Source organism: Zeugodacus cucurbitae, chromosome 2 (assembly GCF_028554725.1).
Source record: "Zeugodacus cucurbitae isolate PBARC_wt_2022May chromosome 2, idZeuCucr1.2, whole genome shotgun sequence".
Classification (NCBI taxonomy): Eukaryota; Metazoa; Arthropoda; class Insecta; order Diptera; family Tephritidae; genus Zeugodacus; species Zeugodacus cucurbitae.
The window spans coordinates 43,285,043-43,309,103 of NC_071667.1; the positions used below are offsets into that span (position 1 = coordinate 43,285,043).

Here is a 24,061-nt window from a genome sequence, read left to right on the forward strand (position 1 = left end):
AAGCACGAGTAGGCTAATTTTCAAACAACATTGCTCCCCAGTCAGCTTTTTTTTAGGAAGCAAGAAAATTCTGCCACCACACTCTTGCTTCCCGTAATAACTACCTGTTTTCCAAACTCGTCCAAGCAATCCCAGCAACGATTTATACAACCATCACCAAACAGATAGATAAGTCTTTCTCGCTCGCACTAATTGTTGTGATGCTCTCGCCATTGGCCTTTTCCACCCTTCGCTCGTAAATCAATTATAGAAGGCGGAGCCAACCACGCGTGCGACCGCAAAGGCAGTATTTTCGAAATTGCATTAGAGAATGGCATCTCGCTCTTACCAGCGGTGCACGCGCGCACCGTCGCTATGATTTACGATTTTCGAAACTCCTCGCCATACAATGTTGCTCTAACCAACAGACGTTCTCTTTTGTGCGCCACAATGTACAAGTGCTTTTGCCAACTTGTAGAATTGGCTGCTCAATTCCAACGCGGACTTCGAACGGGGAGCTTACGCGTATATCAATTGTTTTTATTGCCGATTAGGAGTTTCCGTTGGCGTTCGTCGCAGTTATCGGTCGGTATTAAACACGCGTTTATTTTACGTACTAAGTTATGTGCAAGCTTCGCGTCGAAAATATCAAATTTGTCTAATAGGAAAACTGTTACTTTCCAGCAGGAGCATAATTTTGAAACTTATAAAGATGAAGTGAAAATAAAGCTGATAATATTGTGAGATTTACATGTTACCAGGTATAAAGTGAAACTAAACTACTAAAATTTAAAAGTAATAAAAGTTACGAGAGCGAAAACTTCACGATTTCAAATAAATTATATTGTATTTTAACTATATTAAATGAGAAAGTATGTCAATGAGGCATATAGTATAGTAATATTATAGTGAAAATGACTATTCAATGATTAAATGTGCACTAAATATGTAAAGTACTGCCAGTGACTATGAGCAACTAACAAATTTTCGAATGCACAATATAAAGAACAAAAAAATAACTTGGCAATTATGAAAACATATTTACATATTGCGCCTTTCCGATAGGAGACGGTTTAAAAGACAGGCAGATGTTGGTCGCATTGACTCTTGAAACGTGGAAAGTGGATTACGCTAATATGTTTGTTTATATCGGAAAGATATTTATCCATTTATTAATAGGATCAGTAGTATTTTCCAGTATAAACGATAGAAGAAATACCTCTTTATGGTATAATATTACAATTGAAAACATATATATATACATATATTGTATACAAAGAATCATATATAAATATATTTTGTTTTTATTGTCAAATTGAGAATGGCTTAGCATGCTAAAATCAAATATTCGAAAACAACGAATATGATCCTTCAAGTACGTACACATATGCATTTATTATTTGTGTACGTATACGTCACATGTATGGACGTACAGGCAGTGTGTGATATTCGAAAATTCTAAATTCGAAACTGAAGCAAATAAATATACATACATGTACAGAAGAGCACCACAGATCGAGAAATAAAAAATATCAAACATCCCAACCATAAATGCATGTGTAGATATGTATGTGTGTACATGAGCAACATATAGAGAAGATGTCGAATAAATTGAGACACTCAACATAAGCTCTTTCTCTTTATTTTCGAAATCGACAATTTCTGCTTTAGAAGAATTTGTTATTCCAATATACAACATACATACATATACATATACGTACATGCACACGAACGCCACAAATAAAGGCATATCAATTCAACTGAGGTTCACCACATACCTCGCATGTATCCATATACACATTTACATGCATATGAATACATACACACACTCACAGGCTCGAGTCGACGGGTAGGCCAAAAGCCACTGCCTTGACTACTTGCTGTACCAATGCGAGTGAGCGCAATAGACGAGGCAACGACAACCAGAGCAGCAAGAATTGCGGGTTAGCATTGGCAGCGCCGTTTCAATATTGTTATCTTCGTCTTTTATTCGACTGCTATAGAGGGTCGGGCATTCGTCTACTTTGGTTCGAATATTTCATTTTTTTACTTTTCTCAATTTTTTCGATATCAACTTTTTTCTTAGTTTTTTACTCTCTGGCTGTTTATAAATAATGTAATGCATTTTTATTTTATTCAACCCTACACCCCGCTTCTGCTATAACGAGCGCTCTTTTTCTCATACTAATTTATACTCAGCGCCGCAGTCGCGTTGCCGCAGCTACAATTGGATATTAGCAGCTACTCGCGAGCAAGACGATAGGCATACATACATCCATACATGTGTATGTACTTACACTGTGTATGCACACAACCATACACATACATACATACATGTGTATGTACTTACACTGTGTATGCACACAACCATACATATATACATGTGCATATCTATGTATGTGCTATTGGATTATGTGCGCCGCTGCTGGTATCGCAGAGCAGAGGAGTTTTTTATTGATGCCGAGATATTTGTGATTTGAATTATGTCCAAGTAGTCAAACAGAAACATTGGCGCTTCAAGCACGTATTCTCGGGTTAAACAATTCTAAGTTCAATCAAACTAACTAACCCATACGATCCGAGCAGATCCCATCCGATCAGCGCCATCATCCATTAATTTAACTAGTTTTGTGTAAAATACTCTTGGAACGGTAGACTGCGTGCCCGTGTGTAAGGTGCATCGACATCAAGTGTACTGATAATAAATGATGGATTATTAGCGGACTACATTAGCCTTTAACTGATGGTGATTCAAATCGCATCGCCGTTGATGGCGACTCTTAAATCAAAAGGAGCAACAGTTCCGGGACTGCTTGCAAATAAACGATAAATTTAATTCTACTTTTATGAAAAATAATACCAATGGGATGATTCAAATAAAATTGTTCGTAAATTTCGAATTATTTGAATAAAAACTATTATAGGGTACGCGACGGGTTAAAAAATAAAATAAAGAAGAAAATGTAAAGTGGAATAAAACTAAAAAAACAAAATAACTACTTTCATTGACATTTAAGTTCAGTGTTGTACAAATTCTTAACTGAGAAACTATCAAGTTTCGAAAGTAAAAACGATACTATGAAAAATTATTGAAAAACTAATGGGAAATTCTCAAAACTCGTAGATAAGCGATCTGTTCAAATTTGTGCGTAACTACCCCAAACTACTGCAAAATAATATTTAACTTCATCTGCGAAATACCAGTAAAGACACAGCAGCAGCCGTAATTTAAAAATTTAACAAAGTGAAAAGTTGTCTGTCTGCATTGTCATTATTTATAAAATTTATGTGATCGAGTGCCACATTATGCTACCCCAGACTAGTGGTAAATTTATATATTTGCGCCGCAATCATACACTGCCGCCTCATTGACCGATCAACTGAGCATATCTAGTTCAATACATAACGGTTGCCTAGAGTTCAGTTGTCACCGGCGGGGAACTAACCGAACGCCATCAACTCACTAATACCATCATCTGCTCGCGCTGAATGCGGTACAACACATAGTATTTGTAGTAGCAGTGCGCTTTATTGTCGGCCGGCAACTGAGCTAACAGCAAAAAAAAAAAACATAACATCTGTGTGTACCGACCAATAACAATTAGTCACCCGAATATCCGCTACAGGAATTGTGGAGCCAAAGTTGAAAATTACAACCTGCAAACTGCGGCGACGGCGACGGCATTTAGTGGCAATTGTGACGATCTCGTTTGATTTATGGCTGCATGCGTTTTGTTGGACCGTTGTATTTATAAGTTGTTTATGATTATGTTATAATCAATGCTTTTTATAGTGAATGAAGTGCATAGTTAACACTGAATTTGGTGGAACAAAATACTGTGACAATTTTAAAAGTAATGTATAATTATAACAATTATATAATTGGAAATTTAAACTGAAGCCGATTAAAAGATAATACATCGTACATGATCAACGTACACTAACAACGTTTCATCTACATCAGTGCAGTCGTTTTACTTAGGTGAGTTACCATCTAAATCTTATATTTCACAGAAATATCATTATTACCTACTTTAAAGTTTCATTTAATATTTTTACAGAATTATCAGTTTTTAGTTTAGTTTTTGTGTTAAGAGTGGATAAAGTGGATATAAACAAGCGGATATAGGCCTGTTTAATAATTTTTTTCCTAAGCAATATGTAAAAATTCCACTGATGTCGCTGTGTTATTTTTAAGTATTCTCAACGGTCTGGTTTTGGTATATTCTATAATTGGACGACTCTTACGTGCATATTTCATAATAATCTCAGATCTTAGTTCTTAATATAGAAATTTCATATTTATTTGCAACTCTTAGATGTATGTAGGTGCTATCTTTTCCTAAAAATAGACTATAAATACGATAAAAAATACCAAGATACATTTTATACAACAAATTCATAATTTGCTTAAATGTTTAAAATCGCTTTCGTTCTAATAGGTTTTTATAAAATGTTTGACTATATTTAAAAAATATATACATATATATATTGTGAAAGACCCAGCTAAGTTTGACGTTCACCAAGTTGAAAAAGTCTAACCCTTTAGAGTGGGTTTCAAAACTATGTTTATAATATTCTCCAAAAATTTTAAATCTATCAGTGTAAAATTCTAAGAGAAGGGTTCCAAAGGGTCTAGGAAGTTCCACCTAGATCTGAGCGTTTCAATTTAAAACTTAATTTTATCTCAAAGCTACGATTTCACGATTTCTTGAAAAGTTATGAAGCGATTTTGTTTAAATTTTGCATACATCTTTACAAAATTAACTTAAATATGCGAAATTTTAACTAAAAAAATATTTTTCGGTTAAAAGTCTTTAAAGAATTCAAATTCCAGAATTATCAATGTTCTGTTGAAATATTTTTAGTTTACTGATTCTAGATATTGATATAAAGAGTTATGCTGTCCACGGCAAGAGCATTGTTGTCTTTAGACGTCAAGTGAGACGAGGTACCAGCGTCTCAGTTTTCGGATTTTTTAAATAAAATTTCACAAAATACTGTTTAACCCTCTCATGTCCGAATTAAAATGGGCGGATACAACATTTTTTAGTACAGATACATATTAGTCTGAACACAAATAAGAAGTGATAAAAATTTCAAAGTCCTATAGTCACGAATTAAATCATTTTAAATAAACTAAACACTTTTCTCATGACTGATTTTTTTTTACCTCTCTTATCTTTATTTATTTATATAGTTCACTTTGTTTTAAAATAAAATAATTATTTATAAGTTTAATAAGTTGAAACCAATTAAAATTAACAAAAATAAAAAAATTGAAAAATTAAATTTCTTCAACAAAAATATTTTTCACGGTACCACAATATTTTGTTTCTCGATGTAATAAAATATAATCATCAAGCAATTTTGAAGCTCGTAGCAAGCGCATTAGTTTTTAAGTGTTCAGTTGCCATTTAATGTGAACAACATTTCTTACCGATATTACTTGTGTCACATTTTAGATTTGTAATTTGGTAATTTCAAAATGTCTCAAATATGATTATAATGTATATAAGAAAATATAATCAATAGAACTTGGGACTGGACTCATTTAAATAAAAATAAAATTTAAAATTAAAAAAATTATATTTGAGTAAACTAAAGTATATTTAATTAAAATTAATTTAAAAGTGATTTCGCTGAGGTCAAAAACATTATGTTTAAAGGTATGAAAAATCGTCATTACATTATTATATGTATGTCTACGGTGTTCAAGATCGCTCGCGTGTCACTTATCGTGAAAAAAACTTTTCACTTCATTAAAATGAATGCAGGGGTTTTCAAAATAATTAAGCTCGAGAAAGCGAATGTCGGACAAAACAAAGTGAAACAAGTGGAATATAAATAATCGCATATACGAGTATATGGATATGTACTTATGTATGTATATGTATACCTGAGCATATACAAATTAAGGCAAAACCGGCATTCTAAAGAATTCGTAACAAGACAGTTCAAATGATAATAAATAAATATAAATTATTCTACTATCTGTGCCATACCACAACTGAGCTATAGTTTTAAGTTGCGCCGCATTACAACTTGTGTAGAATACCATATTTCGATTCGATTGACCGAATGGACTAACAAGCGCACTTCATCTCTGATGTATTGCATTTTTGGGAGACAGAGGAAGTCATGCTGATCACAGTTTGAATATGGTCTTAATTTGGGCGTGCAACTACAAAGTAGCATATGTGAGTCTACTCGTATGCTTATCAACATGATTAAAATATATTTAGATTTATACACTCCACAGTGAAAATAGATGTTAACGCACCTACTTAAATAACTAGGAATTATGCAAGAATACCAAATGAGCACGAGTACATAGGAAACTCTAATTTTATAATGCAAACCTAAAATGGAACTCACATGGTGTCTAAATAATCTATAGTGTTTCCAGGCCATCGCAGCATTGAGTGAAAGTGAAAGTATTTGCTTATTTGATCCATGTGCATTCACTATGTATATACGTATATGTACATATATATAGAACATAAATCCTTTAACAGAAGTAAAATTGGTCAACTCGTCCCTGCTCACTGCTCTTTGCATACTGTGCACTTTGAAGATATCCAGCGGGTGGCATGCAAATAAATGTTTGGAGCGCTATGCACTGCGGCACTCCAATTCATTTAGTCCAAACTATTGCACAATGTGGCTCAACAAATGTCATGCGTGCTAGGTAAAACCCATTACCAGCAGAGATCTCCAGTAGACGTCAGCAAATGAATGGTGGCTTGCTGTTTCTGTTTCATCGACAGACGAAAAATGCGCCGCATAAAATGAATTTAACTCGGTCTTCCTTTTATTTTCCCTTGATTAAAAGAAAGAAATTTAATATAATTTTTTCTACACCACATGAAAGTGGCCGCCATAGCAATTCATTTCAATTTTTCAAGTTGCAATCGTATTCAGAACTGTGGTTTTGACATCCCTCGGTCCGTCCGTTGCACTAACTTTTTTATATTTAGTAGTGAATAATGCTTTATATAATATTTCGTTTCTCGAAGCACCTTGCGATTTCAACGCATTTCGGTAATATTATTCATCGGCAAGTGTATCAATGAAATGGCGGCAATATTAAGGGAACACAGCATATAATAAAATTTCACATTTCTAAGAACATTTCAACTTAGTTCTCTTTTGACTATAAATCAAATATGAAAACGGCATCAGGAATCACGCAAACTCTTAAGAGGTTAATATTTATTGGTCTTGTTTATGCTATTTCAACGAAAAAGACAAACTTTCATAACAAAGGCGGCGTTGCAATTCATTCGAAAAAAACTGAGAGTCAAATATTGTACAATAAGTGACTGCGTACATTTGTTTACACTCGTGACAAGACTCAGGAGAAGTTTGCACGCTATCCGAACGCAAATTACGCTACAAAGAACTTGAGAAAACTCAATGTGGCAGGCGGGGACTGAGAGCGTGTTAAGTTTAAATTTTTAAAATATTAACAAATAACAACTTATAGGAACATATACAAATAATTTAGATAATAATTTAAACACAAAACTGTTTTTCGTTTATTCTATTACTATGAAAAGTTTATATTAATCTGTTATTTCTTTGAATATCCGAAAACATAACGTTTGTATTATTAGATGACATCAAGCAAATAGGCAAATATTAACTAAGGATATAGTTACTTATATCATGTCTTGTAACTTAGTTGAAAAATATACACGAATATTATACGGTTTCAAAATTGGATCGTTGAAAATTATAAGAACCTTATATTTCGAGAAATACGATTCTACTCCTGGTACGTGTAATATTTAAAATATATTTTTTTAATATTAATTAATAATAATAATTTTTTAGAAAATCTCACTTTAACTCTCTGTCATATATGTATGTATGTTCTATGCAGGAATATTTACTAACAAATTGTAATAATAAGAAAACGGTCAATATTTTCGTATTGTTACTAATTTCCAATAAGCTGAATTTCGAAATTACAAGTCAAATATTACGATTTTCTCTTGCTAATGCTATTTGCGTGTTTCTAAAACATACTAGAATTGCTTGATGTATCATTTGAAACATTAAGTTATGCGGCATCAGCCCTGTTAAACAAAAATCCATTCTTAACTCAATTATTGGGTTTACGGTTTCAAGAAACCCACACTTAATATTATAACGGGTGATTTTTTAAGAGCTTGATAACTTTTTTTAAAAAAAAAACGCATAAAATTTGCAAAATCTCATCGGTTCTTTATTTGAAACGTTAGATTGGTTCATGACATTTACTTTTTGAAGATAATTTCATTTAAATGTTGACCGCGGCTGCGTCTTAGGTGGTCCATTCGGAAAGTCCAATTTTGGGCAACTTTTTCGAGCATTTCGTCCGGAATAGCCCGAATTTCTTCGGAAATGTTGTCTTCCAAAGCTGGAATAGTTGCTGGCTTATTTCTGTAGACTTTAGACTTGACGTAGCCCCACAAAAAATAGTCTAAAGGCGTTAAATCGCATGATCTTGGTGGCCAACTTACGGGTCCATTTCTTGAGATGAATTGTTCTCCGAAGTTTTCCCTCAAAATGGCCATAGAATCGCGAGCTGTGTGGCATGTAGCGCCATCTTGTTGAAACCACATGTCAACCAAGTTCAGTTCTTCCATTTTTGGCAACAAAAAGTTTGTTAGCATCGAACGATAGCGATCGCCATTCACCGTAACGTTGCGTCCAACAGCATCTTTGAAAAAATACGGTCCAATGATTCCACCAGCGTACAAACCACACCAAACAGTGCATTTTTCGGGATGCATGGGCAGTTCTTGAACGGCTTCTGGTTGCTCTTCACCCCAAATGCGGCAATTTTGCTTATTTACGTAGCCATTCAACCAGAAATGAGCCTCATCGCTGAACAAAATTTGTCGATAAAAAAGCGGATTTTCTGCCAACTTTTCTAGGGCCCATTCACTGAAAATTCGACGTTGTGGCAGATCGTTCGGCTTCAGTTCTTGCACGAGCTGTATTTTATACGGTTTTACACCAAGATCTTTGCGTAAAATCTTCCATGTGGTCGAATAACACAAACCCAATTGCTGCGAACGGCGACGAATCGACATTTCACGGTCTTCAGCCACACTCTCAGAAACAGACGCAATATTCTCTTCTGTACGCACTGTACGCATTCGTGTGGTTGGTTTAATGTCCAATAAAGTAAACTGAGTGCGAAACTTGGTCACAATCGCATTAATTGTTTGCTCACTTGGTCGATTATGTAGACCATAAATCGGACGTAAAGCGCGAAACACATTTCGAACCGAACACTGATTTTGGTAATAAAATTCAATGATTTGCAAGCGTTGCTCGTTAGTAAGTCTATTCATGATGAAATGTCAAAGCATACTGAGCATCTTTCTCTTTGACACCATGTCTGAAATCCCACGTGATCTGTCAAATACTAATGCATGAAAATCCTAACCTCAAAAAAATCACCCGTTATAAATATTGCATAACAACAGGACTGCTGAGTTCAAGCCAACATAACGCTGCCATACAATGGAAAACTGAACAAAAAGCAAAATGACCACAACAATGGAAAAACATTAGCACCCACTTCGGCCAATCGAGAATGAAACCCCCATCAACCACACATGCACGATAACAATGGCTACCACGCAGTGTCACTTTGCCTTTTGCCTTGAACAGACTCATTTCGGCTGTTCGAACCGCATTATTACCATAAAATATGCCATCCACCAATAATAATGACGCAAAAATTGAAAAACCATTAATGTCTGAAAATTATGAGTGCACACAATGGAAACAAAGACAACCACACAAAGGCCCAACAGCCAGCCAACTGTATTGAGATACAAGGTATTTACGAGCATATCAACAACAAAAACTACGCAGTCATAACCAAGCAAGCCGAAAAATGCATTGAAAAAATATTTATGACTGTTTTTATGAGGTGCTTACAAATTTTTATGTATTTTTAATGGGCTGTGAACAAACAATGTAACACACAAACAAGTATGCGACATGAGCTCGTACTATTTGATGCCTGCCTACCATAGCGAACACAAAGTGTGTGAGCGGTACGGTGAATGCGCGTGCGCAACTGCCCTGAAATTCATATTTTCACTTATGAATTGTTTGTAAACGCACATACATATACACATGCACATATCGTATAATGTTGGTGTGTACGTGATGATCTTATTGTCTGAACACTCATTTTGTAGGCGATTGTTCGCGAGCGTAACACCGCCCATGTCGGCGACAACAAATATGCAATTGCAAATATTTTTAGTTTGTAAACATTTATGATTTATTGAATTGATAATAAAATGACATATACCTTTATCGAAAAACCTAAAAAAACGCGATTTTTTATTGTAAAAAAAATAATAATAATAATTTTGTAGGCGATTGTTCGCGAGCGTAACACCGCCCATGTCGGCGACAACAAATATGCAATTGCAAATATTTTTAGTTTGTAAACATTTATGATTTATTGAATTGATAATAAAATGACATATACCTTTATCGAAAAACCTAAAAAAGCGCGATTTTTTATTGTAAAAAAAAATAATAATAATTAGTCATTTATTAATAAGAAAAAAGAGATGTAAGAAAAAAGAAGATTCATCAGAAACAAGGTTTCCTATTGGTATCTTCGCGAGCTCCTTGGAAGATTTTGTACCAAATTTACATATAACTTTTTTATCCATTTCCATTTATTTTAAAATAATAGTGTATAGACATATATTTACATGTCTTTCCAATATAACCCGGCGTTTACCCTTGATAGGGTGTGATCTCTTAGTTTAAAGTGATTTCCAAACAATTTTATATGGAAGGGACCCTGTCGAAGAAAATATTTATTTCTATCATTGCAGTTTTGAAAAATTCTTTCAATTTTTCATAATTTTTTACTTTGACATAGAAAAGACACTATAGAAAATTTACATACTTTCACAACTAATGAACTTACACACAAATAAGGTCGAGTAGATGCCAACAACATCCACTATTGTTGTAAAAATTACGCCAAATAAGAATTACAGAACTGTCACATTATGTGAACCTTCTTCAAGTGTCGATTTTTACTGATTTATTGCATTATCTAAACCGATTTTAAGGACTGAAATGAAAATAATGCTATCAAACAGAATTCGCCCTTACCTGCCGCAATACGAATTCGTTCTGCGGTTTGATTATTATCAAATTGCACAAAGATCTTTTAATCGACAATATTTACTTACACACAAGAAGAAGGGTCGACCCTAAAGTGAAATGCAATTATGTGGAAAACAAAAAAAATTCAGATGGGCGTACAAAACCTTAACAAAAGTATTTATATATATATATGTATTCCATTGTATATACATATGTATCTATATACATATTTTAACTCTTCATATAAGTAAATACCGACAAAAGTAGTAAGGCCTATTTATGAACATATGATTGTCTATTTAAATACGCATGCCTGTATACCTTCGACTAAGCACCACATATTTAAAATGAAGCACTCATACATGTGTACATGTGTGCATACTTCAAGTGTGAACTTCAAATGTGAGGAAGGAAACGAATAAATGCCCAACTGTCGCAGCAATGAATTGAAATAATTTATTACTTTCTCATAAGACAATTAAAGCGGGCAGACGAGAGCCGACTTTGAGTCAGACGGAGTCAGTTGTACAAGCAACCAGCCGTAGATTCAAAAATACAGCTAGTGACTATTGCGTTTGCGCGCACTTTTCTTTGTTTGTACTCGCATATAGTATGTACATACATATGTACAAATACTTTCTTCGACTAGTTGGTGTTTTTTTTTTATGAAAGCGGTGGAAGAACTGAATGGAACAGCAGATCCCTCCATGTCATTGAAAGTATTTATATGTATGTGATTATAAGTACATAAATATTTGTACTAGCATTTTAGCGCCAATTAAATGAAACCCTCGAGCGCTTTGCGGTGCTCAAAAATATCTTTCTAGTTCATTTTCATTTGCATTCGAAATATTTATTATTCATGGATTTAATTAACACCAATTGAACTGCATGTCGCACGAACTATTACTCGTAAACTAAACGAAAGCAATTCCTAACCAACGTAAATAAAATTTATGGCCACATATGATGACGTTCACAATAACAAAATAAAAAGGCGATTCACTGTGTATGATATGAAATATTAGGTAGTTTTGAAAATCCCAAAATCAAAGCGGACGAATTTTGAATGACTCTTTAATGCTGTATTTCTAAAATATATGTATGTATATTTCATTTGTTAATCGAATTTTCAATCTGAATTTCACTACAGAAAGTTGGTTTAAAATTTATGAAATTAAATCAATTTAATCAATGCAGTTGAGTACATGAATGGCGGCCAAAAAACGTAACAAATTGTGAATACCGCTATTGAATTAAATCAGTCTGAGTTCAACGCAGAACGGCGATACATCATTCCTCCGATTATTGTATGAATTATAGATGCTGCCGCGAACGTGATGTTCTATATGTCCGCTACCAATTGGATTGAACGAATATCATATTTTTTTAAATTTAATTTATTAAATTCTTACAACTAATTATTCCCAAATAATTCAAAATTTACATGTTATAACTATATAAATTCGTGTCAAATTCCACACGCCGTATCCAATTTGTATACGTCATTTACACTTAGACTTATTGCGATGGCGTAATAGACTTACGACTTCCTTAGCGATGACGTAATGATTTCTACGGGAAGGTTAGCTGGTCAAGAACTTTTGCTACAATAACTATACCTGTACATACGTACATATAGTCTTCCTTTAGGGAAAATGTATTGTCAGTAAGCAGAAATAATTTAGACAAACACCATTTGAGCTCTTTACCATAAATATGGGTGTATTTGTATGTATGTATCACTCATTTGTATTGATGCAACTCCTGCTCACAGATGGGCATGACCACGAACACAACTGAAGCCAACGAATTTTCTGCCTCTTTTTGCCAAATTAAACGATAAAACCAACGTGGCAAACCTACTGTTGTTTCTCCATTAGTTCCTCTGTTCGGCTGAATGCCTTCCCCCGTTAGTTGATGCAATCATGTGAACAATGAAGATTGCTTTTATTTTATTATTTGTCGTTATTTTAAATGTACTTGGCAGTAAAATGTTTAGACTTTAAGAAATAATATACTCATATGTTAGTTCACATATTTGGTAGCCTTTAAATTAATTATTTTCATTATTATTAACTTAAATTGTGCAAATAAAAAAATAATAACATTATGTAATTATTTAGGTTTTAAAATTACCGTTGAAGTAAATGCATACATTATATACTATCGCTATAAAGCAGAATACAAGTTTATCGCCATTTTATTACCTCTTATCCTTTTTGACATAAATACGTGAATATGTGTGTTAACCAGTTCCGTACAATGAAAGCTTTACGCCGAGCAAAAAATTTCTGGTCTTGCCGGTGGCATAAATTGCTCGCTGGCTCCAAATTATAGGTTCTTCCTCAATAACAGTACATTGCTATTGTAATAAAAATGAGGCAAAGAATAAACGCAAAAGCATATGATAAAGTTAGACTTACTTCTTTCGTCTGAACCCCTTTCAATTTGTAGCCCTCATGATGATTTGGTTGCTACTTAAGTGAAAAATAAGTATCCTAACAGTTGTAGTTTTGTTTGTTCATTTTACTTTCACGCTGTTTTAAGTTGGAGTTGGTTGGGCTTTACATGTACTGGCATCGTGTCAGGTTGTGGGTTAACAATTTAGTTTTTAGTCTTATTCTCAAAAAATTCACCTGGAAAAAAGTAAGTATACTTAAATGTTTAAATCTACTTTTCCTATGCCAATAGCCATTGAGCCAATGTGGCTTTAAATTTCCAACTTTCAATAATTGAACACAACAATTTTACACGTCAATTCTGGCGTTAAATTAATTTATTTATTTATATATATTTAATAGCATTTAATAGTTATCAACTCTTCAATTACTTCTATATTTATTATCTTTGAAGACTCTCAATTCTTTATGTAAACTCCTATTTATGCTAAAATCATTTGAATTTGGAATATGACCAACAAGTTTATAATATGTCTTCCTTTTTGGTTATTTACAGATATTTAAAAAGCTGTAAACACGAATTGACTGGCTTGAAAATTTTGCGCTTACCTCAGCTCCTAAATAAACCGACAACATGGATCCCGACTGTTTTGCAATGTCTTCATATCAGTTCGTCAATTCGCTCGCCTCTTGCTATCCCCAACAAATCAACCCTCAGCAAAATCATGCAGGGAACCCCACCGGCGGAGCAAGTGTCACAAACAGTACTGGCGGCCCTGGAACGAGTGGCGGTGGCAGTGGTTCCGGAGGACAAAGCAATTCTAGTGCTGGCACTCCTGGCGGCAATGATTACTTTCCAACTGCCGCTGCCTATTCACCAAATCTGTACCCAAATACACCACAATCCCACTATGCCAACCAGGCGGCGTACAGTTTAGGTGGGACAGGAGGAGGTGGACAACAAAATCCCGACATGGTGGACTACACTCAGTTGCAGCCGCAACGATTGCTTCTACAACAACAGCAACAACATGTGCATGCGACGGCGCAACATGCCGCTCAACAGCAACAATCACATCCGCAACAACAACAGCACCAGCAGCAACAACCAGCGCAACAACAAACCAATCTTATTTGCAAATACGCCAATGATCCCTCAACGCCCACCGGCAACAATAACAACACCAACACCAGCAACAACAACACAAACACTCAATCTTTAGCCAGTCCACAAGATCTGTCGACGCGGGAGATCTCACCGAAACTGTCACCTACGTCAGTGGTGGAGAGTGTGGCAAGATCGCTAAACAAAAGTGTTTTAAGCGGCAATCTGGCCGCGGCAGCAGCGGCGGCCAACATAACAAACAATCATGGCGGTGTAGGTGGCGGCGGCGGGTCTGGCGTGAATGTCAACGTCAATGTGAATGTGCCAATGCACAGTCCTGGAGGTGGGGACTCCGACTCGGAAAGCGATAGCGGCAACGAGGCTGGTAGTAGTCAAAATAGTGGAAACTGCAAGAAAAACCCACCTCAGATTTATCCGTGGATGAAGAGGGTACATTTAGGACAAAGTAAGTTCAACAAGCCCTTGAATATTAGTTGATTTGATTTGATATTTTTTTGTTTGAATTGACCTTTCACCATTACCGATTGCTTATGGATTAATAAGTAGCTAGGCTATTTGAAAATAATCAAAACTGTTTGTGTTTTGTTTATATCAAAAAGTTCATATAGACAAATGATAACGTTGAAATTTGATGTACGAGCTCACACCAGCTTGTCTGCTCTGCTCGGAACGAATAAATCATGCAAACATTGGGGTAACGGAAATAATTTTTATAGTCCAATTTTTTGTATTTCAATAACAAAACTGTGGAGTACTTCAACCTCAATACCTCGAACCCTTAACTTTCAACAGAGCATTATGTCAAAACAAATAAACAATCTTTTCATGGCACTTGTACTTTCTCGCGCCAAAGTGTCAGAAGAGCCGCTGCGGGAAAGCTTCTCCAGCACTCATGCATAGTCCATACACTGATATTTATGTAGTGCATTCACTGGTACTAACAGCATATTACTCTCCAGTACACGCTTTGCCTCGAGTGCTCTTGCGCTACTCGCTTGAGTACCAACGCCCTCTCAAACACTCCCAATTATCATCGATATGGAGAATTTAATACCTACATATGTACTTTCTATTCTATACAGAGAGGCAGATAAACTCTATTGTTGATATTATTTAACTATTATTATTAACAGAACAATATCAATGTATATCAGCTAATTAATAGAAAGATTGTGGTGCCTTATTTCATATTGAATTTCACTCGATTTTTCTTTCTTTATAATTTTCATATCAATGAACTCTTCCTCTTATAATGTGAATAACCTCCAAACTTTTACCTTTTTCTTTTAAACTTTTTTAAAAAGCTCTCAATATTAAAATCTCTTAAATTAAGGTGAATATGTGAAACTCCGGCTGTACGTTATGCAGGATCAAAAACATTTGTTTTTACTTGGATAACTTTAAAAAAATATTTAGCCAATGCAATGTCTCCGTGACCACTTTTACAGATTCAAATAATTTTTTTTGTTTCTAACTCAATTAACAAATCAAAAACATTAAAAATATATATGCTCTTTATGGTAGCTTACTATAATAATAATCTAGATACTCATACATTGTATTAAGCTGAACTAAAGTAGAATTAAATTAAGTTAATTGCTCTCCATTAACTTTAAATACGAATTATAAAGCGCATGTACATACGTACATACAATATGCATATGTAAGTGTGTGAGCATTCTAATTTAAAAGCCAAATAGCACCTAAGCGTTGCATCAACAGAATTCAATTTTTCACAGCTACGAATATTACAAATGGATTTCGTGCTCCACAATCAGATACCAACAAAGCAAGAAGTCAAGAAGCTGCAATAAAATACTAAACGAGTGCGCCATAATGATTATAGAATAGCAAAATGTGCCAGAACATGCACACACATACGCGAGTGCAACAGCATTCATGAAAATTTATTCCACAAACAAACATGTGTACATATATAGGTAATGAGGTACATACATACTCCCACATATAAAATATGAATATACAAATGTATATGTACATATATATTTTGTATGTTGTTTGTGTGAGAAAATTTGTGTTATGAAGCATTTGAAAATAATTACTAAGTAATTATTAGTAAATTGTAGTATCTGATGCGTTTAAACTGAAGCATGCCTCTGCCGAATGCCCACCTAGCAGACGTCCGCCCTTAGTTAGCCACTAGCTATAGCTTTTCTATGTATTAGCAACTGATACAAACGAAACGGTTTGATCGCGGCAGTTTCGGAATTCATGTGATGCTTTACTCCCAATTCCTTGCAGTCCACAAATTATGATAAAAGTAATTAAATGCCAACGATGCATGAAAAGTGGTCACGTAGGATTGTATTCGTCTTGAAGCCAGCGAAGCCATTGGCCATTGTTGCCATTCCATATGATGTTAGCAAGTGCATAAATATTGCATATTTATACTCTCGCAACATAGTTGCTAAAGAGAATTTTATAGTTTTGTTCACATAACGGTTGTTTGTGTCACCAAGAAATAAAAGAGTTAGATATGGGGTTATATACATATATATAAATGATCAGGATGACGAGTGGAGTTGAAATCCGGTTGTCTATCTCGCACACCAATAAAGCTATATAAACAAAACTGCAGTCGATTCTATTACACACACCATGAAAATATTTAGTTGAAATCGGATAGTAACCACGCCCACCTCTCACACAAAGGTTATGTTGAAAATTACTAAAAGTGAGTTAACTCACTAACGAAAAACGTCAGAAACACTAAATTTTACAAAGAAAAGAAATAGCAGAAGGAAGCTGCACTCAGATTTTTTTACAAAATGGAAAATGCGCGTGGCATCGCCCACTTATGGGTCAAAAACTATATCTCAGGAACTACTCGACAGATTTCAATGAAATTCGGTATATAATATTTTCTTGACACCCTGATAACACGGATAAAAATGGGCGAAATCGGTTCACAACCACGACTACTTTCCTTATAACTCAATTTTGAATTCCACTTTATTCCTTCACTTTATATTGTATACATAGGAACCAATGAAGATAGCGGAATAAAACTTTACACAAATTGTGTGTAACGTATCTGCCTTCATTTGTGAAAAAATTGTCGAAAACGGACCATAACTTTGCAACTCCCCAGATATCGAACATGTTGAACTCAGCGCCTAAGGGTAAATTTTAACCGAAAATTTGGGTAAGTCTCTCAGATAATTTAATGTAATTCAGAGGAAATGGTTTTCTTCTAATAGTGTGTCTCTGTTCCAAAAATTATTAAAATCGAATATAGGTTTTTCAAAAATACGGTGAGCTTTATTCCGCATATATGTTTTGGTTAATATGTGAGATATCTTAGCAAAATAAGTGACCGTTTAGTCTTGGATAAAGTGGACCTAGCTGGTGAAAATGAATGAAATCGGTTCAGGAATTACCTCAACCCTCATATACTATATATGAAGATTTTCGTTATTCTATTAAACTTTATGCCGAATTTATGGGTAAATTTGTGTGTTATGTAAATAAAATTTCTTCAATAAATTGCGAGAGTATAAAATGTTCGGTTACATCCGAACTTAGCCCTTCATTACTTGTTTTCTTTCATTTGCTTTTTCGAGACTTAGTCGTTCGTCATGACGACCGACGAAGCCTTGTCTGTTGTAAGCGTGACAAGTGAGCCATGTTTCGTAAATGCCAAATTTTGGGAAATGGAAATTATTTTATAAAACAACACACACAAACCACAACTCGCTCCCTACTTCACATGACCAATGAAACCAATATTTAAATTATTAAAACAAACAAATGCTTTAGAACGCACACATTTTGGAAGAATATTACGCCTATTTTCGTTGTAATATCAAGGGTTTGAGTCGAAATGTTTACCAGTTGTTGTTGCCATATAACTTTGACAGACATTGATAAATAAGGGGTATTTCGCTCGTTTTAGTAGTGTGTGGCAGATAATAAGCTCATTGGCAGAGCCATTGAAAGATCTCGTGTGCCACGCATTGATTGCTTTTTGCAAAGTTGCGATAAACCGACTGACGATCAGTCGACAACTAGAACAACGTCAACAATCCGTTATGTATATGCGCTGTTGACAGCAGAAACAACAACGCCAACAATGCCAATATTAACGCAACACGACATGTGCACTGCCGCCATGACGATTGTCTCATCGCCGCCACCATATAATGCTTGTTGTTGTACGTACTAAATTATTTTCTGATTTTCCTCTGCTGGTGTAGAGCATTTTCAGCAGCTGCTTAAAAACTGTATTGTATGTACTTTGTTACAAAATTGGTGGTAAGCAGTCAACATATTGTTGGACACCACAAGTGCTCGAGTTTTCAAAGCGCACAAGATATGGTAAGGTGAATTCCGTTGTTGGGACCCAATAAAGATACTTAATGAATTTTATAAAGAGTGTATTGCATTGTGATTTTCTATTTTTCTCAAGGTTGCTACTGTGTGGAAACTAAATTTGCTGTATGAAATTAGTTAATCTTATAAAGCATTCTGCTTTTAGAGTCATATCAACTGAGCAGTGACGTTTATACATTTTCCATTTTATAGAAAGCAATAAGTAAAGTGCGGTCTTATGATCTTCGTAATTACTATTAACTAATGTATTACACTAGATAAAAGTGAAGAAATTACATACTTATATATGTACATATATACCTTCTGATAATATAACACAATTTATTAACACTGTATTTACTAAGAATTTGTAAATATGTATATACACATGTGTAGTGCGAAAAACTTAACTTGAAAGACAGTACAACAGGGCAACAGATATATTCAGCTTTTATTTTTACTTAATGTTCATAAGCACAACACTTGCGAGCCAGTTGAAATCAGTTCCCCAAGTGGCAATTTTCAAGCAACGAATCAGTGCTCATGTACACAATTATGCAAATTTGTGTCAACGAATCTGGCTGCCACTTAACGCCAGTTAACAGTAATTAGGTATTCGCTGGTTAGTGCATAGTGTGGACAAATATTTAACTATGGGAATGGTTGGCCATTTAGTTATTACATGGTCTGCATTTTACTCCTTCCATATACTATTCACAAATTCATATTCGAATAAAAACACCGATCATTTCGCAGAGAAAATATGTACTCTACCAATTATAGAATATGAAACTATGATATTTAGGTAAATACACGGGGACAGAGCAACTCGCGCGAGTTTCTTATTTTTCTTTTAAACTTTTTATTTCAAAATATTTCTTCACGCCATTCAATTCTTCTATGTTGCATGGAGGGTCAGGGAAAATCTTTGCAGCCAATCTCAGCTTTTGTGGTCCGCAACTTACGTGAGGTTGCACATAAGCACTACAGTTCTCCGCAGTTGAAACCAGTTTTGAAATACTCTCCATCTACATAAACGCTTCAAAGCTGTATGTATGAAAATGTTTGAGTGTGTACTCGGACCAGATCATTTTGCATACAAGTATGTAGATATGCTATAGAATTCTCTCTGATTAAATTTGAATTAATATTAATGAATATCTTGGGAGTTTCTGTAAATGTTTACAACTATCACAAGGATATTTCATTTTACTAAAGGTTGTCTAACCACTCGAGTGTACTAATGTTCATTCACTAATGGAAGGTATTCGATTTTGGGTAACAAGAGCCAATGAATGAATGATTTTAAAAATTCAATGAAACAAATGTAATAATATACATATATTTACATATTTACATAATTGTGTGTGATTGGCGTTGCAACCGTTTAGCCGGTTATAGCCGAATCGACGATAGTGCGCCACCTCTCTCTCTCCTTCGCAGATCGGCGCCAGTTGGAGATCCCAAGCTTAACCAGGTCGCTCTCCACCTGGTCCCTCCAACGGAGTGGAGGCCTTCCCCTTCCTCGGCTTCCTCCGGCGGGTACTGCATCGAACACTTTCAGTGCTGGAGTGTTTTCGTCCATTCGGACAACATGACCTAGCCAGCGTAGCCGCTGTCTTTTTATTCGCTGAACTATGTCAATGTCGTCGTATAACTCGTACAGCTCATCGTTCCATCGTCTGCGGTATTCGCCGTTGCCAATGTTCTGAGGACCATAAATCTTGCGCAAAATTTTCCTCTCGAAAACTCCTAGTGTCGTCTCATCTGATGTTGATATCGTCCAAGCTTCTGCACCGTAAAGCAGGACGGGAATGATAAGCGACTTGTAGAGCTTGATTTTGGTTCGTCGAGAGAGGACTTTACTGTTCAATTGCCTACTCAGTCCAAAGTAGCACCTGTTGGCAAGAGTTATTCTGCGCTGGATTTCGAGGCTGACATTGTTCGTGTTGTTGATGCTGGTTCCCAGGTATACGAAATTATCTACGACCTCGAAGTTATGACTGTCAACAGTGACGTGGGAGCCAAGACGCGAATGCGCCGACTGTTTGCTTGATGACAGGAGATATTTCGTCTTGTCCTCATTCACCTCCAGACCCATTCGCTTCGCCTCCTTATCCATGCGGGAAAAAGCAGAACAAACGGCGCGGTTGTTGCTTCCGATGATATCAATATCATCGGCGTACGCCAGGAGCTGTACACTCTTGTAGAAGATTGTACCTTCTCGGTTTAGTTCTGCAGCTCTTATAATTTTTTCCAGCATCAGGTTAAAGAAGTCGCACGATAGTGAGTCACCTTGTCTGAAACCTCGTTTGGTATCGAACGGCTCGGAGAGGTCCTTCCCAATCATGACGGAGCTTTTGGTGTTGCTCAGCGTCAATTTACACAGCCGTATTAGTTTTGCGGGGATACCAAATTCAGACATCGCGGCGTAAAGGCAGCTCCTTTTCGTGCTGTCGAAATCAGCTTTAAAATCGACAAAAAGGTGGTGTGTGTCGATCCTCTTTTCACGGGTCTTCTCCAAAATTTGGCGCATGGTGAATATCTGGTCAGTTGTCGATTTTCCAGGTCTAAAGCCACACTGATAAGGTCCAATCAGTTTGTTGACGGTGGGCTTTAGTCTTTCACACAGTACGCTCGATATTTAGGAGGCTGATCCCACGGTAATTGGCGCAGATTGTGGGATCTCCCTTTTTATGGATTGGGCAGAGCACACTGAGATTCCAATCGTCAGGCATGCTTTCTTCCGACCATATTCTGCAAAGAAGCTGATGCATGCACCTTATCAGTTCTTCGCCGCCGTATTTGAATAGTTCTGCCGGTAATCTATCGGCCCCCGCTGCTTTGTTGTTCTTCAAGCGGGTAATTGCTATTCGAATTTCTTCATGGTCGGGTAATGGAACATCTGTTCCATCGTCATCGATTGGGGGATCGGGTTCGCCATCTCCTGGTGTTGTACTCTCACTGCCATTCAGCAGGTCGGAGAAGTGTTCCCTCCATAATCCCAGTATGCCCTGGACATCGGTTACCAGATTACCACCTTGGTCTCTACATGAGGATGCTCCGGTCTTGAAACCTTCGTTAAGTCGCTTCATTTTTTCATAAAATTTTCGAGCATTACCTCTGTCTGCCAGCTTCTCAAGCTCTTCGTACTCACGCATTTCGGCCTCTCTATTTACATAATTGCTGAAGGAATATATATATATTTTTTTTTTCAAAAACAGCCGAGGAAAGAAAATATCAGATAAAATACATAAGTGACAATGACAATTAGAACGCAATTACACAAAATTCCTCGTCCTCTTATTTAAGTCCACGAATGTAGAATTATGTGAAAGTATTAACAAGTTCGTAATTTATTTTGAATGAAAAACATTTTATGATTAGAAAGTGCAAAATAATTGCTGCAGTGAACATTGTATTTAAGTTTTCTTTATTTAAGATTTGGATGACAAATCTCGGTAGCGTTGTTTTGCTTCGCCCATTCTAGGCAAATATTGAATTCTAATATAGTAAATTTCTTCGTATTGAAGATCACGTCGTTTGTTTCTCCACCTAGGGTTATCATCATCGGCACAGTGAACTTAATTTTGCTTCATCTATCAGAAGGCATCTATCTACTTCTTAAAACTTGAAATGTTATGAATATTTGATGTATCTTCAGCTAGCTGTAAACGTATGTTACTCTAAAAGAGGAATATTATCTTCATTATCCCATTTGGTTGATACGTCAAACAATATGTAAAATGATGACCAAATTAAATACACATTTACCGCATTCCATACATTAACTAAAAAACATATTGAATTTTTCAAGGTTATCAAACGTTGTGTCCTAAAAGGCTTGTTTTGTAGTTTCTTTTCGTAATCCTTTTGACATTTTAGTGATGGGCTATATAATAGCAGTGCAGTTTGGAGGAAGGCATATTACCAATATTTGACCATAAGTACTCTTTAACTTTCCATCTTTGGGGTTACAAGGAGCATTATCAATAACTAAAATAGCCTTTTCAGGAAGGTTTTCGACACGGTTTTTTTTAAATGCGCACTCGCCTGAAACCAATGTTTTGTGACGTCAGTTAAAACTGACTCAAATCTCCCAAAAAGCACGCGTTTAAGAGTCACAACAATAAAGCTGGAGTCCTCCGAAATTTATTCAAACTAAGGAACTATTACCAAAAACAATAAGTTCTTGTCGCAAGTATTCCCGCTTTTCTAACGGCATTGCATGAATAACTCCATTTTGCTTCACATTTATGTTCTGATTAGAACTTAAATGTCTTTCTGTGTTAATATTATATATGACAAAAAATATAAACTATGACTTTGATGATTTAGAAGTATAATATATTACATTTCAGAATATATGCTCCATTTCATTTGTTTTAAAGATAAATATATGTATTTTTGGGCTTAATTTAATACAACTAATAAGCTTCACACTTATAAATACATAAATTCCATAGTACGTTTGCTCTTATTGCACTTTTGTGTTTATTCAGACCAACAACAATCGAGATCCTTGCATTTATAACAATCAACACCGTGAGGAAAATAATACGCTCGCATCGCATATTGGTTGTCCATGGGGAAAATGAGATGAGCACGCGAACGCGTTCGGATACTTATGCACACTCTATAAGTAAAATAATAACAATCGTTATGATTAAATGTAGCAATTTGAAAAGTCGTGTTCGAAGTTAATGAAAATGTAATTGGGTACCTGTGGCAGCAGTCTACTAGCCGCCCATCAGCAAAGCAGCAGCGCAACGGTGCAACCGGCTGGTCAACCAACCAGTCCGTCGGACAATCAACTGCCATCGACACACCAACACATTTACCGCCATTGCCACCAAACGCTTTCTATTAAAGTTAATGCCAGAACTTGTTATGTAGCAGCTTCAGCAAATATAATTTGAAGTTTAAAGAAAATGGTGAACATAAAAAGTAGAAAAGTGAAGTGTTTAAGTTGGGAGAGAACAAGAATGGATCAAAGAATGTTCAATACATACACGCATTCACATAAGTATATATGTAGATGATCTAGAATGGTTCTGACGAAGTTCTGACGAAG

At 35.5% G+C, this 24,061-nt stretch overlaps 1 protein-coding gene across 2 annotated transcripts in view; it reads left to right on the forward strand.

Moving 5' to 3' along the window:
- The first annotated feature begins 460 nt into the window (after positions 1–460).
- The window catches only part of Scr (homeotic protein Sex combs reduced), a 41,832-nt gene continuing 18,231 nt past the window's right edge, over positions 461–24,061 (forward strand). Inside the window, exons 1-3 of one of the 2 annotated variants that reach the window (XM_011196319.3) lie at positions 461–740; positions 2,904–3,961; positions 14,086–15,100. In XM_011196319.3, coding sequence (XP_011194621.2) covers positions 14,164–15,100 — 937 coding nt within the window. In that variant the 5' untranslated portion in view covers positions 461–740; positions 2,904–3,961; positions 14,086–14,163. The remainder of the gene's footprint in view (positions 741–2,903; positions 3,962–14,085; positions 15,101–24,061) is intronic. The other variant, XM_029045450.2, reaches the window with a different exon arrangement.